General features: G+C 47.4%; 1 protein-coding gene across 1 annotated transcript in view; it reads left to right on the top strand.

The window, feature by feature from the left end:
• The window catches only part of NR3C2 (nuclear receptor subfamily 3 group C member 2), a 202,557-nt gene that overhangs the window by 179,148 nt on the left and 8,682 nt on the right, over positions 1 to 14,727 (top strand). Inside the window, exons 6-7 of the mRNA XM_010226142.2 lie at positions 9,502 to 9,632; positions 13,563 to 13,720. Of these exons, the coding sequence (XP_010224444.2) occupies positions 9,502 to 9,632; positions 13,563 to 13,720 (289 nt within the window). The remainder of the gene's footprint in view (positions 1 to 9,501; positions 9,633 to 13,562; positions 13,721 to 14,727) is intronic.

Here is a 14,727-nt window from a genome sequence, read left to right as displayed (position 1 = left end):
GGCCTGCGCCTGCCCTGGCCCCGCGAGCGCCGGCTCCCCGCGGCGGTGCCGCGCAGGCCGCACTGCAGCCCTGGCCGCCTGCGCGCCCTACATTCCTCCACGCGGAAACCAGGGCAGGAGAGAGGAGGAGGAGGAGGAGAGGTGTTTGCTTGGGTCTCACCCCATATGGAAGTGGGATGCAGCTAGACCTGGCATGTGTGAAGCATTTCCGTCGTGTAGACGCTGCCTGTACCCACCAGATCGCCCGCATGCTTATTGTCAGGGAGCTCTTAGAGATTTGTGAGATGTGACCTCTCGTTACCAAAACTGCGTTGAATTTCTTCCGTTATGGCTTATTTATTTATCTGTTAATTCTCCTTTCAATCATTTTGTTAGATATAGAAGTGAGACTTACCATTCTCTGGTCTCTGGGGTGCTGCCTCACCACTGCCAGACTCATTTTAAGAAATCAGTCACATTTGTCACCTTCTACTCCTTTATAAGGCCAATTTAAGCATTAAGCTCCTCAGCACAGTTGGTAGTTCAGCAATTCCATATTTAAGTTACTTTAAGGAGCTCTACCAAGGAGCTCTTGGATGAATGCCATCTGGTCTTGGTAATTTATTACTGTTCACTGTATTTTTTTTCTAAACCATCTTCTACTGAATCTGAAACTGGTTCCCACAGTCCCTTGCTGATGCAGAGCACTGGTGCAAAGATTTTTACCTTTTTCTGCTATGCCCTGATCTTTCTCAAAAACTTCCTTTTCTTCTTGATCATCTTTTGGCCCTACAGATCCTCTTGCAGGTTTCCAGCTTGTCCTGTGTTTGAAATGTTTTTATGACTTTAGGATGAAAATTTGTCCCAGGATTTTACATTTAATTTGGCATAATTATGCTCTCTTTTCTTTCTGCCTCAAAAGGACTTCAGGACATCCACAGGACTTCTGGGAGGGTATCTTTGCAATTCCCTCTAGATGCTTGGCAGGAAGGTTAGGATGGAGACAAGGTTTGCCCCTTTCAAGTCTCTTTTTGAACATGACAGTGCTTTAATCTTTCTGCAAGTCAGGGAGCTATTTGGTGATATCTCTTAGTGCCCTTCATATTTGTAGGGCTTCCTTTCATTATTTTCCTTATAAGCTTAAATTTTCAATGCCCAATTAAAGTAAAAATCAGGAGGTAGTTTCTGTAAACTGGTTAGAGCAAGACTGGACTTCCAGGAAACGCCAGGCTTCGCACAACAGCTTGAGCAAAGTCTTAAAATTTCGGAGACGCTCCTGATGCAAAAGGAGAATTGCTGCTGCATGCGGACTGTATCAACCACTTCACTGGTGTGTCACTTCAAGGGATATGGAGCCCTTGCAGAATGATTTATAAAACAGTACTTAATGGATACCGTTTCTGGCTGTCCAGAGCCTTTTCTGATGAAATTTGATGAATATTGTGCATTATGATCATTTGGTTTTGAATATGGCATCGAAAATGCGTTTTGGTAAAGCCATTCTTAGGCATTGTCTCATTTGAACTGCGATTTGTCTGTTTTGAAATGCAAACCAAAAGAGAATATGTGGTATGAGCATTCTGTTAACTACATAAATGTTAATTCCAGCAGATACTTCATTTTATTAGCTATTTATGTGCTTGACATTTTAGGGTTGCATAACGGAGTGATTATTAAGTTGGATTTTAATACAAGTTTTCTGTTACTGATTGTGAGCTGAAACTCTTGTGTTGCAGTAACTACCCATTAGCTGTTGCCAGCTCCTCTGCTGATAGGCAAAAACCAGGAGAATACTTGCTTTAAATTCCAGGCTCTGAGTTTCTTAACACTAGAAACCTGCGGTTGAAGTTCTCTCTCATCAGGAAGACTTTCTCAGGAGAAAGCTTTAATTTTCCGAATTGGATCATTTATTTCAGTTTAAAAATTGACAAGATCATTTGCCTGGGAGCCTAATGCCCACAAAATGCCAGCTATTTGTGTAGTTTTCTTTTAACATAAAAGGACCTTCCTTGTCAATCGGTGATCAGCGCTGGCTCTGGGGCGGCAGTTCCTCCAAGGTCTTTCCCGTGGTGTCGGAGTGCCACCCAGCTACCCTTGTGCAGCCTCTGCAACGTGCTGGTTGCTGGAGTTGGTGCTTCACTCGGCTAGTGCTGGGTTTACCTCTGCTTGCGGCAGCGTCGACGGGGGAAGATCATCACTGAAGTACTTCTTTCTCATGATCTTTTCAAGCAATAGATCTGCTTTTTAGGTATGTTTTGCTTCTTTACTGGAAACAGCTTTCCTCCTGTTATAAGTGAAATTCCTGCAGGAACTTGGGAGTAGAAAGGATCTCCTGGATGCCCGAGTCAGTGCTCTGCTAGCAGAGGATGACCTCATCATAAAATCCCCAGGATTTAAAGGCTTCTTGGCCTTGCCAGGTTGACTTAAAATAGCAGGTTTGGCCCGTGATTTTTCCCCCCTCTAGGCAAGCAGAAGAAATGCTGCCTGTCGGCAGTGGCCGAAGCCAGGTGGGATAGCAGGAAGAGCTAGGATGGCTTTGATGGCAGATCTTGGAGCTCCGCTTTAAGAAGTTACAGCTGGCACCCGCTTGCCTCAGTACAGAGGAGCGGGGTGCGTGAGGCAGCGATGGTCACCGAGACAGCCAGGGAAGGTGGGAATGTGCTGCCAATCCTAACTGTGCGGCTGGGAGGCTGCGGCAATGGCACTTTTCTCTCTCCACCCCCCCCCTTTTTCTTTTTTTCTCTCTCTCATTTCTTTTTTCCTGTCCCCCTATCCTCACCCCTTCTTCTGTGCCTGGTACAAGGACTTTGGTTTCCAGCAGCGCCATAGGGCTGGCAGCCAGGCGCTGTAACATTTTAACCTGGCCAAGAACCACCAGAGCCTGTTTAAGGCATTTTGGTATTTTGAGAGTGTTTCCTCCAGGCCAACCCTTATCTGGATAAACCACCTAATTCCCAGTCTCCATTTATTCATGGCCAGTTTAACTGACTGCAAAATAATAGCTGAATTCTCTCTCAGTGAGTGTTTAGGGAGAACATCTGCTGTCCCCTCAGCAGGGGGAGGTCGTTGTTAGTGCTGTGCATGGGATTTTGTATTTCCATTGACTCACTGACAATTTAAACAAAAAAGGGCATAGACTATGGTCCAAATATCTCCCCACTTGAAACGTGGAACAAGAGGCCCATTAATTTCTACAGGATAAGGTGCCTGCATTTACCATTGATGCAGGATAACAAATGTCCTTTCCTTCCTGGAAGGAGAGGCTTCTGAAGCTCTGGGGGTTGGAAGCAATATGTGAAGGCTGCGTGTTTTCCTGTGCTGCTGCAGCTTGCAGAGTTTGAGTGGTGAGCAGAGACTAGAAAATGCTGAATAAGAAAGAAACGCCAAGTAAAAAGTCACGATCGAGTCCTGAATTTTGCATATGTTTTGGCTTGGATTTGGGTGAGTGCGATAACTTAGTGATGCTGCTCCAGCAGTGCCGGCCTTTGTGGCATTCGTGATGGTTCCAAGAGGAGGGGCTGGCGCGCGGGTGCGTCCGCAGGGCTGAGCCGTGTCCCGAGCGTCGCGGTGCCGGGCGCACGCAGCGCTGCGGGCGGCCCCTCCGCAGCCTGCCCTGCTCCTCGTGACGCCGCTCCTGAAGCAGGGGCTCCGGGGAGGGACGGCGAAGCGCTGGGGTGGTAATGCGTCAACAAGCTCAAAGCCTTCCACAGCGGGCGAACCTCCTTCAAGGCAGAGGGATAACTCGGGCGGAGGGGTTGGTAGTTAGGTGGTTTGATGGCCTCTACAAGGGACTCTGTGATTCGCTGCCTCGGGCCTTTGCACCCTTCATCCGCTGCTTGCCCCTTGCTTGAAGGGCATCCTGTGACAGTTCACTTCTCTCTCTTAAAACTGCTTAAAACTGGCATCTTCTGGCATGGTGGAAAATATACCTTCCTTTCTGAGGTTTCCAAGCTTGTTTTGATCTTCAGGCCTTTGGCGGGTTTCTTGTTGTTGTTTTCTGTTTGTTTTTCCAGAGAAACAGTGAAATGTGTTTTTTGAGTTCTCTTGAAATTATTTTAAATGATGGACTAGCTTGAAAGGGATGCAGATTTTAGTCTAGCAAAGGAAAGGCTTAAGTTTTGATTATAAAATTGGAAGCAGTTCTTACAGAAAAATGTAAAATCAGGAAACACAAAGTCAGAATAGACTACAGTGTTACTTGAGCTATTCCTAATTCTTTTTTGAGCTGCAGAAGCTGTGTGACTAACTCAACTGTGCTGCTCCTTTGAGGTACTGTCAACGGGGGCCTTCTCCCTGCATTTCTTGGGGTCATCAGCATGCTGCCTGAGTGCTGATGGATCTTCGGAACACCCACCACATCTTTCCCTTTCTTCCCTTCCCTTTCTAACTTAAGAAAACGTGTTGTGCTGTGGCTTTGAATAGAGTCTGTGAGAAAATAAATAAAATATTGTGTCAAGTTTGGTTTGGGGCTGTTTAGTCTTCAATACGTGAGATTTTTGATGCATGGGTTTCTTGCCCAGATTTATCTTTTTGGTTACAGTCAGTTGAGCTATAGTTTTTATACTCAACAAAAAGGTTTACAATACTGAACTTTAGGATAACTTCATAATAAATTAATTAAAAGTTATTTATTCATAACAAGTTTGATCTGTGCAACATTTCCGTGGGACCATAATTTCTGCGTGGCTGTTGGATTCCTGCAAAGACCACTTAAGTTTATTAATGATAAGCACAACTGGTGGAGAATTTAGGCCATCCTTGCATGCTGGGGCAGCAGCTGTGCTGGTGGTGCTGGTGCTGGTGTGCCCGCTCAAGCCCTCCGTGTCCCGTGAGGCCGGGCACGCAGCAATAGTCTCGCCTCCGTCTGGTGCTGGAGCCTCTTGCGTGGCTGGTGCCGCTGCCTCCTGGGCCAGTTTCCCTGCGGGTTTATCATCCCTCCTTGAGCAGGAGGGAGCACGGGAAACCCGGCTTGTTGGGTGCATCCTCGTTGAGGTGTTCGGCTGTCCGTGGGCAGGTGCTGTGAATGAGAAGGGCTTAAGCGGAGGCCGGTGCTGGAGACGGGGGCCCCCGCGCAGCTGGTGTGCGGGAGCCGGGAGTCAGTGAGGGCAGCGGCGCAGGAAAGAGGGAATATACGGATTGCATGGGGGTAGAGACACATCCGGAGAAGTGGAGAGAAGGAGAAAATGAACCCTTTAAGAGGGAAAAACAAACATCCGGAAAGTAGCTGAGATTTTCTCAGCTGGCAATATTTTTGCCGCAGGTCCTTGAGCTCAACAAGAAGCAACCAAAGAAAGCCCTGTTGCTCCCACAACACGTGCAGTCCCCTGGGAGGCTTTCTCGGGAGAGGTGCCCTGCCTTTGCTTCCTCCCGGAGCCGAGGGAGGAAACGAGGCTGCTCTTCCAGTGGAACATGATGGGCAGTTGTGTGCCCAGCTCTTACATGGTGTTCCTGGCCAAAGACACCCTGCAGGAGCAGGCGGACTTGGGCAAAGTGGTGGATGAGGGGCATTAGTTGCTGTTGGCGGTGGCTGCTCCCACCATGCCGGAGCTGCAGGAGGGCTCACGCCGAAGGCCACCCGAGCATTGAATTAAGCCTGTAAGGAGACACTCGAAGAACTTAAGATGGATTAACTTAAGGTGTAAAGTTTAAAGCGTATTATTATGAAGGAGGATTAAGCTAAAGTGAGCTAATGACACCACTTTTGAAGGAGTACCACACAGCAGATTCAGTACTTTGGCTCCGTGCCTTTTCTTACTTAATGCTCTTGAAAGTATAGGTACGTACAGATACATGTTCTTGTATTCCAGAGGCTTTTATATTCCAGATGGTGACATTCTCAGTTTTCCATGCTGCAAAGTAAATATGCTCTATTAGAAGTAGGTCCAGGTTATTTCTCTTACAAAAAAATGGGATGTGGTGGAATTCTGTTTTACTTTTTCCTCACAGCAGTAGTGGTGTTTGTGGTGACTTGGCAGTATTTATTCTTAGAGGAGGTTTACGGTAAGCAGGAAATAACTTGGTTCATGTTATGTCTGTGTGCCCTAATTTGTATGAAGAAATACTGTCCCATTTCTCTTAATATGTGAGCCATTTTATTGCTTTACTTCGTTGTTATTCTCATAGTGTTGTGATATCTGGGATGTTGGCATCTAAATTTTCCCAAAGCTCCGTAAACTCTTGTGTGGATTAAAATCAAGTGCACTGCATACGTAAATGCTCATCACATGCTTGCCTGGCATTAAATAGAGTCGTAACTTAACTGACATAACTCAAAGTAAGTAATAATTTGTAAATAAGGAATAAATTGACTGAATTGATTTTCAGGAGGGAAGCTAATTTGAAATTACGGCTTTGAGGTATGTTAAATAAATTGCTTAGTAACCAGGTTTGTATGTAATTTTGTCACCTGCAAACAATGTTATGAGGTCTTCCTTGAGAGTAAACAAGAGATAAGTATTTGTGCGTAGATACAAAACTAAATAAATAAACAAAACTTTTAGTAGAAGTCTTCTGTGTAGGCAATTATCATCCGAAAAGGTAAATAAATACGAAGAAAAACATGAGAGGTAAAATGTAAATTTTTGCAAACAGTACAATGCACAAGAAATAATGTTTTAAGTCTGGATGCCTTTAGGTTAACTATCGCAGGGGGTGTTTGGCCATGCTGTTTAGTGAAAGCATAAGAAACCCTAGACAAAACCTCAGAATGTTTCATTTTGTTTGCTCTGTGGCTTGTGGTATCAGATGAAAAGTCTGGCACTTCTCGTGTCTGTGCAAGTCAAACCAGCGTGGGTAAAGATCCTGCCTAGATTCTGTGCGCAGCAGCTTGCAGGGTATGTCACTACCTGGCCGCGTGACGTCTGCTAGTGAGGCTGCACGGGCTCTCTGTCTTCATGCAGGGAGACCAGCAGTTGGGTATATTCTGAAGTTGGAGAAAATACCTTTGCTAGTCTGTAAAAGCGATAACAGATGTAACGTTATTCTAAACCCTGCTAGTCTGTAGGCCTCTGAAACGTAGTCAGGTAATGTGCATTTATTAATAGAAATGTCCCTCCGACGCGTGCCTCGGCTTCCATTCCTGTTACAGCTTTGAGCACGGGGGCCCCCGTAGCACGTGCTAGGTTTGGGGGGTCCTTCCAGGCGCGAAGCTGCAGGACGGAGGCTGCTCCCCGGGGTCCGCATGGTGCTGCCCGCGCTGCCGCTCGCAGGGAGCAGCGTGGGCTCGTGCGGACCCTCCTGCGGACGAAGCCGGCGCCGTGCGGGTTGGCTCTGCGCCCGCCGTCCGCGCCTGCCCGTGGACCGAGCGGCGCGCGGCGCGTACGAGGCCCTGCCCAGCCCGTGCTCCTGTGGTGGCCGCGTCCACCTGGGGAAGGGCCGCTCTGCACGTGGCAGTAAGCGCTCGGCCAGGGTACGGCGCGAGTCGAGCTGGGCCTTTGCAGCAGGGGCTTTTGCATTTGTGTCGTAGCAACACGAGCAGTGGATGCTGCCCTTCTGCAAAGAGGGCCAAGTGGTGCTTTAGTCAACATTCAAAGGCAATTTGCTTCTATTCCTTTTCTTTCCCTTAGCCCAGGATGCATAATAAAAATAAACAAGCATGGCTTTACTACTACTACTATGGAAGAAAAAGCTGGAAACCCTTAATCTCGAGGAGAGGGTGGAGCTGGGGAAAAGTGTAGAATCCATGTAACAATGGGGAGTCCGTTTTATTAGTATTAAAGAGGAAAATAAAATCTGCTCTGGCAATAGTGAAATAAAACACCAGGAAGATTACGCAAGTCTTTGTTTGCACACAGTATGATTTTTCTCTTTCACCAGCCAATTTGTGTATTTGAAAAGTCAGTTGCTGGGTTAAAATAATGAGCTGAACTCTGTCCAGTTCCTCAATTTTGTTAAAAAATGTTTGGAGAAATATAGACAATTGTTGTTGAGCAATTAGAAAAAAAAAAAGTAGTGGTCACTGAGCAATTATAGCGCCTCGTTTAAATGCCCACATGTATATTGTACTTTCAGAGTGAGGCAGGCGATTCTCAGCAACTCTTTGCTTTAACTTCTGCGGTTTGGAATAGCATCTTTAGAAACATAGCGAAATCTCAATTAATTCAGTCAGGAACTAATGCAGGTTAGGTTAGCCTGGGGTTGCTGAAGAAAAGAGAGTGAAAATCCGAAATGTATCATACCGTATTTAAAGAAATTAATGTAAACTGAATACAAATCATGTAACCTTATTATTTTATTATGAGTCACACAAAAGCTTGTATTAATGAATAAGATTTTTCATGTTCATACTCCTTCATTCTAGACTATCGCAGATGATTATTTTGGAAAATCATACACAATTTTGAAACATGTTTTAATGTTTTAATATGAGACCGTTGCAGCAAGCTAGTAATTCCCCATAGGAAGTCTGGTTTAGGTTATTAACATGAACCTCCGTTACCAGAAAATAATTTTTCTTCATTTTTTTTGTTGGTACATGTTCACCCTTGGAGCCAGACCTGCTGTATTTTCAGGAAAAATAATAATCAGCCTTTGGGCCTCTGAAACGGAGGCTACGGGGATGGCATGTGCAGGGGCTGGCACGGCCGATGCAGCAGTGCTCCCGCGGGTCCCGATGTCGTCTGTCCACAGCATTAAAATTGAAACTCCTCAGTGACAGGAAGGCAGTAACATGAAGTTGTCCTCTTTATTTTATTTTATTAAACCCCTTCCTCATGTTGCAGACCTGCCAGCAGTATCTTTACAGCAGCGCAGTGTGTTTGGGGTGGTTAACCCCCCGTTCCTGCTGGCGGGTGCCGGCCGGCAGCCCCTCTGTGGGGCCGCGAGCCGTGGGGCTGCCCTGTGGGTGCCCCCGTGCGCTGCCCTGGGCACGGCCTGGCCCTCAGCTTCAGCCCTTTGCAGCACCGGAGCCCTCACGTGCTCTTGTGCTCTTGTGAAAGGGGGTGTTTCGTTCAGAACACGCACACAAGGAGTGTAGCTTCCCGCCATGCACCAGCTCTGGCCTCGTTAGCCGGATCACTTCCATGAGCCAGGGCTGAGCTGAGCAAACACGGACAAGCCAAGCACTTCCAGAACACTTTTGCTACTCCAGTGACATCTTCAGTGTCTAAAGCTCAAATGGTATTTCTTCTTATTTCTTTTTATTTCCACTCCTATGAGGGGCAGGCTGGGTTATCTCCAGTCCACCGGGTAGAGCTAAGGGAAATCATCAGCCACCTGTGGGTGACCTAGGCATTTAGAAAGGCAGTCCCCCTGCAAAGGTAGTTTTTAGTGATTTGGGTTTTTTTTCCCTACCAGTCTAGGAGCACAGGGGCAAGGCAGCTATATGGGGTTGGATGGACTCCAGCTTCATCCCAGGAGTCCCCGGCTCGTTGCCTCATTTGAATTTCAAGGCTGCAGTCTCTCTTATCCACCTCTGCGGTGAGGGCTTGCTTTCCAGGTCCCAGGCCTGGGCTGCCACGTACATGTGTGTTCTCACATATTAATCCTCTTGTTTTGTTTCTGGTTTTGTTTATCTTTTTGCAGGGAAAGGATGCGCCAGTCTGCTATGTTTGAACTGTGCCAGGGAATGCACCAGATCAGTCTGCAGTTCGTTCGCTTGCAGCTTAGCTTTGAGGAATACACTATAATGAAGGTCTTGCTGCTGTTAAGCACAGGTAAGTTCGATTCATAGTTACATGAGAAAACTTGAAATTAATTCTGCTCGTGAAGAAGTGCAGTGATTGTAACTAGTATAGCAGAAGAGCCAGGCTGTCTCCAGCAGGGCCCCAGAAAAAAAAGCCTGTTTTTATGTTTTAGGATTTATCTGCAGGCTTCTCTCTGTGAGTGCAGGAGTGCTCTTTGCAGTTTGAATGTGTCATGTGTGTCGGGAGGACAGGAGGGGCCGGCAAGGGGCTTTTGCCCTGCTCTCTGTATGGGAACTGCTGAATCAGCTGCACACACCGAGCAAACGCATCCGTGGAGCGGGCTGGTAACAGCTGTGTTGTCCTGCACTGTGGGGATTTGGGAAAAGTCCTGACTCAACACTCAGCCACCAGTTTGGGTGACTTAATGGCACCTTCAAGATCAAAAGATGTACGTTCCCCATACTGCAAGATGTGTACTTTTCCAGTTGCCAAGTAAAATGAGACTGCTCAGCCCTTTTACAGTGCTCTGGTTGTATAATAAATGATAGGGCACGCTCTGTTTTTCTCTTGAGCGTCATGCTTTGAAAGTTTTTAGGATCCTAAACTGCATCATGGTGTTCATTGCAACAATGTGGAGTTGTTACTAGCAGATGTCTTAATCTGCTCCTACAAAAGAGCAAAAACTCCTGCTCCATGTAACTTTATAAATACACAGACATTTTGTATGTGGTTTTTCCACTTGTCTTAATGAAAAAGCCAGTTACCCGTAAGCAAACTTTCTCCTGTGTCATCATTCTCTTTTCTGTGAGATTCACTCAGTGGCGTTCTCACAAGATAATGCATCAGCTGGGAGTTTCTGGTGTCACTTCAAGGAGTTCATCAGGCAGGAATTCTCCCGGCAGCATTAGGCCCTATGTGCTGCTGAGAGGTGCAGGGAGAGGAGGAGCAGGAGACCAGAGGGGCCCAGTTGTTCTTGCCTTCAGCTGCAAGCTCTCGGCAGCTGGAAGCAGACCTGCGGCTCCCGCCAAACGCAGCATCTCCCGGTTCAGGAGGCCCTCGAGGTCTCGCTGTCTTCCCCGGCAGGGTTATTGCCCCACGCTCTGCCCCAGCGGCACCGCGCGGGACCCTGGAGCTGGCGCACGCGGAAGCTGGCGCGGTGCCGGGCCGGGTGCCGCGCGGGGCTCGCAGCGCCGCGGCAGGACGGACACCGCTGCCGTCTGCCTCCCGCCAGGCTCACAGCGCCTGCCTGGGGCAGGACCTGGTGCTGGAGCTGCAGGGATTTGGACCCACCAACAGGAACCTCCTCAGGCTCTGAGTTTTCTGGGCTCGGCCACCCTGCTCCCTCCTGCTCTCAAGGCCCTTCCAGTTCGCCTGGAGCGATGGCACGGCGGCCAGAGAGAGCCGGCGTGGGCCGAGCACTGTCCTCGTGTCCCAGGGCAGGGAGGTTTGGCCACGGAGCCAGCGCGCGCGGAGGTGCCGCCTGCCCTGCTGCTCCGGGCTGCTCCCGAGGGCGAAGGTGGCCGCTCTGGTATTCCCAGGATCAGCTGGCGCTTCCTAACGCCCACGCGCTCCACGGGAGTTAGCCCTCCCAGCGATCCTGAGAGCGTGCATGGGTTGGAGCTGCAGCTCTGCTGCTTGTTAATCACCCCAGTATGGGAAGGATCTCCTGAAGAGCCTAATGGCATTCTAAGATTGTGGCATTATCTCTTAAAGAGCGGTATTATTCTGCCCTCTTGAGACTATTACCTAATGGCTTTAGTCATTATATGAATCTCGGAGGTGAGAGCAGCCCAGCCAGTTAACTTAGCAGGCTGGTTCCCTCTGGAATGCACACCTTGATCATTAGAAAACCTACCAAAAATAGTTGTTTTGCAAGATCCGGGATATCTACCGAAAAGAGAGAAGGAAAGGAGAACAAAAAGGAAACTAAGACAATGATAATACCCCAAAAAATGCCACGTGAACAGCAGTAAACCTAATTTCTAATTATTGCACCTTGATACTATATTATGATAGAAAACATCAGGTTCATTTTCATTTAATTTTTTTTATTGAATCCTGTAATGAGCAGAGTACAAGTTATTTTGAAACTTTCATGATGACCACATCAAGGAAGTTTCACTGCATTTACATGTGGAAGAAACCACATATTACAACTCAATTGTTTTCTTGCTTTCTACAGACCATAGATTTTGGGAGCTTGCCAAAAGCGTTGCTGCGTTTAATAAGTAAAATCAGAAACACTGGGCAAACCTCCAGAATTTCATGTTTTGCTTGAGTTCTCTTTATTTGTGGTCTTTCTTTCTTTCTTTCTGTCTTAATAATCTGGCTGGGGTGATGGTATAATAATTTTCAGGCAGAGCAGTAAAATACATAGTAGTACATAATGAAAAAAGTGGCTATAACAGTTTTAAGCAGCATTTAGGAATACAGACCTGTAAATACTAAAGAACCCATCAAGCCCTTGCATTTTGTATGTATGTTCCAGCGGTCTCACTCATCTTGATTGGTGTGTCTCCATTCATGCGGCCTGGGCTGTATTTGCAAATCTATTTCAAAACATTTCTTCTTTCTGTCAGCTGACAGATTTGGAATTCAGAATTTCAAATTTGAGTAGCAAAGAGCAATGGCAATATTTACCAAGGGGTGGAGGGATTGGCACTGTTACCCCTTTAGACTTTTTCTAAAGATTCTTCTTTGTGCCTCCCTGTAGCCCTGGATGCTGGCAAGTCCTTGTTGACCATGTCATGGTAGAGCTGCTCCTTGCTCTGCATTGCTAAATTGCTATAGTGGTCACCTGGAAGATGTTCCTGCTCCTTCCTAATGTTTCCCCCCTAAGCAAGTTAGCTGGTTGTTAAATGTTTTACATCTTTACATGAGGTAGAAGGCAGTTTTTAGGATTTCAAAGAGAACGGATCCACAAGACAGTTTAAGATGTTAAGATGTCAAGATGTTAAGTCAGGGAGAGTTAAGTTGGAAGGTCTATTTTTTTTAAGTGACCTTCTATCTAGCTTAATTTGACTTTGCTTTCCAGACTTCTTAGGAAGTAAACTCACTACCATATAGTGTAGAATTTTATTTTTCTTCTATCAGCTAGCATTAAGTGGTGTAGAGTTTATTTGATGGTTAAGCAGTATTTGACCAATATTAAAACATGAGAATATTTTGCATAATAAACTCTTCAGGGGTCCCTGTTTGGCACAGAACCTATTGGAGTGAAAAGCTTTTGCAGCCTAGAGCAGCAGTGGTATTTGCTTGCAGAGTTACCCTTGCTGTATCAGCTACCCCAGGAAGTATCAAACCGATTGATTTAGTCCACTTGTGAAATGATCCCTTTGGTAGATGAGGACTTAGGGACATTAGAAATGTTTTTATTAAAGGCTGCAGTTGTATGTCGTTGTCAAACAGTCAGTCAGGACTCGGCTTTGGAAAATTGTCTTCCATTTAATGCTTGCTTGTCCTAGGTGTCCTGCAGATGCTTGCTAACAGTCAAAGGAAAACGTAGGTGCTGCTTGACCACGTAGCCGTTCTTGCGCTGGAGCGCCGACCTGCTGTGGTTCTGCGCCTTCCCCTCCGTCCCCCGCGTGCGGGTGATCATTTAAAAATGATAAATCACGTCTTCCACTTCTAAAGAAATATTCCTGATCCATCTGCTTTTTTTTATGGTTGGGTCATGTTAAAATCAGTTTCGGCAGGAGGGCGGCCTGTGTTGCATTTCAGAGATGTTATCTCATCCTCTGCCTCAGTTAAACCTTTTGCACTCACAGATCTGGAGAGGATGCTTGAATTACTTGAAAATCTGTATGATGTTGTTGATTCCTTACCAATGTCTGTAAAATTATGGACTTTACTTAAAGGTTTAATTCTTTCATCCATTAACTATTGTAACTTTTAAATATGCACATCAAAAACATAAGCAATACATTTAATATTAACGTAAGACTGTCTTTTTAATGACAGTTCCCAAGGATGGTCTCAAAAGCCAAGCTGCATTTGAAGAAATGAGGGCAAATTACATTAAAGAACTAAAGAAGATGGTAACTAAATGTCCAAGTAACTCTGGGCAAAGCTGGCAGAGATTCTACCAACTGACTAAGCTTCTTGACTCCATGCATGATGTAAGTATAACTCCTCAGGGAGCGCAGACACATTAAGCAAAAATCTCTCCGTTAAGATAAAGCAGCGGTCTTTAATTGTATTAACTCACAGGCAGAAAAAAACTCCTTGTTTTTAAAGCAACACCTGAGAAAAGTTGTTAGACAAATTTAAGGAAAGCTGCCAAATAAAACCAGAAAATGTGTCACTAAGGGTTGGGTTCTGCTGCCTTCTTCTTTGCTTGAGTGGTAGTGTGTCCCTGCGGTGATCCCGTCAGCGTCGGGGTCGGCGCCGGCGGTGGGCGCTGGACACGGAGCGGGTTTGCCGTGCGGAGCGTCCCCGCGGCGCTGCCCGGCGCAGGGTGTCCGGCGTGCGCCATGCGCCCAGCGTGGCGGCGTGCCCTCGGTGCTGAGTTACCCGGCCATCCCTACAGCCGTGAGTCTCATAATGGTGGCTGTAGAAGATACATTAAGACTTCGGAGCTGTCTTTGGAATTTGAAGCCTTAATTGAGCTTTTCAAGTGTAAAATTATCTGAATCGTTGGCTTGTTTCTGCTGTCCTGTCTCCTTTCAGGGTGAGGTTTCTCTTTTATATGTATCTGGTGTGAGATGTGGTAGCTGACTTGGGAGTCTCAGGCGCTTGGGTGCCGCGGTGGCTCTGAGGGGTTGCGGCCGGTGTCCGGCGCGTGGGGCGAGCTCGAGATTCCAGAGCAGGTGCCCGCGGCGCCGGGCTGCTGAGCTGGCGACAGCCTGGCCCCGGCTCCTGGAGCCGTAAGTGCGGAGACCCCCTCCTCCCCGGGACCCTGCGCGCGGGGACCAGGTAGCTGCCGAGCGTCCGGGAGCCACCAGCGCGCCTGGGAGAGGCCTCCGTAGCGCCAGGCTCTGCGTGGCTCCGTGTCCTCCTTTCCAGCAGAGCCGGGGCAGCAGGACGCGCCGTCGTCCCGCTCGCCCCCTTGGCACCCAGCAGAGCTGCCCAGGGAGCGCCAGCCCCGCAGCAAGGCCGGGCAGCCCCACGGCGGCGAGGTCGGACC

The sequence above is a fragment of the Tinamus guttatus genome, unplaced genomic scaffold, assembly GCF_059628265.1.
Source record: "Tinamus guttatus ecotype Peru unplaced genomic scaffold, ASM5962826v1 Tinamus_guttatus_pri_ptg000247l, whole genome shotgun sequence".
Classification (NCBI taxonomy): Eukaryota; Metazoa; Chordata; class Aves; order Tinamiformes; family Tinamidae; genus Tinamus; species Tinamus guttatus.
The sequence above is the reverse complement of the archived record's forward strand: the minus strand, read 5'-3'. Positions and strand labels throughout refer to the sequence as shown.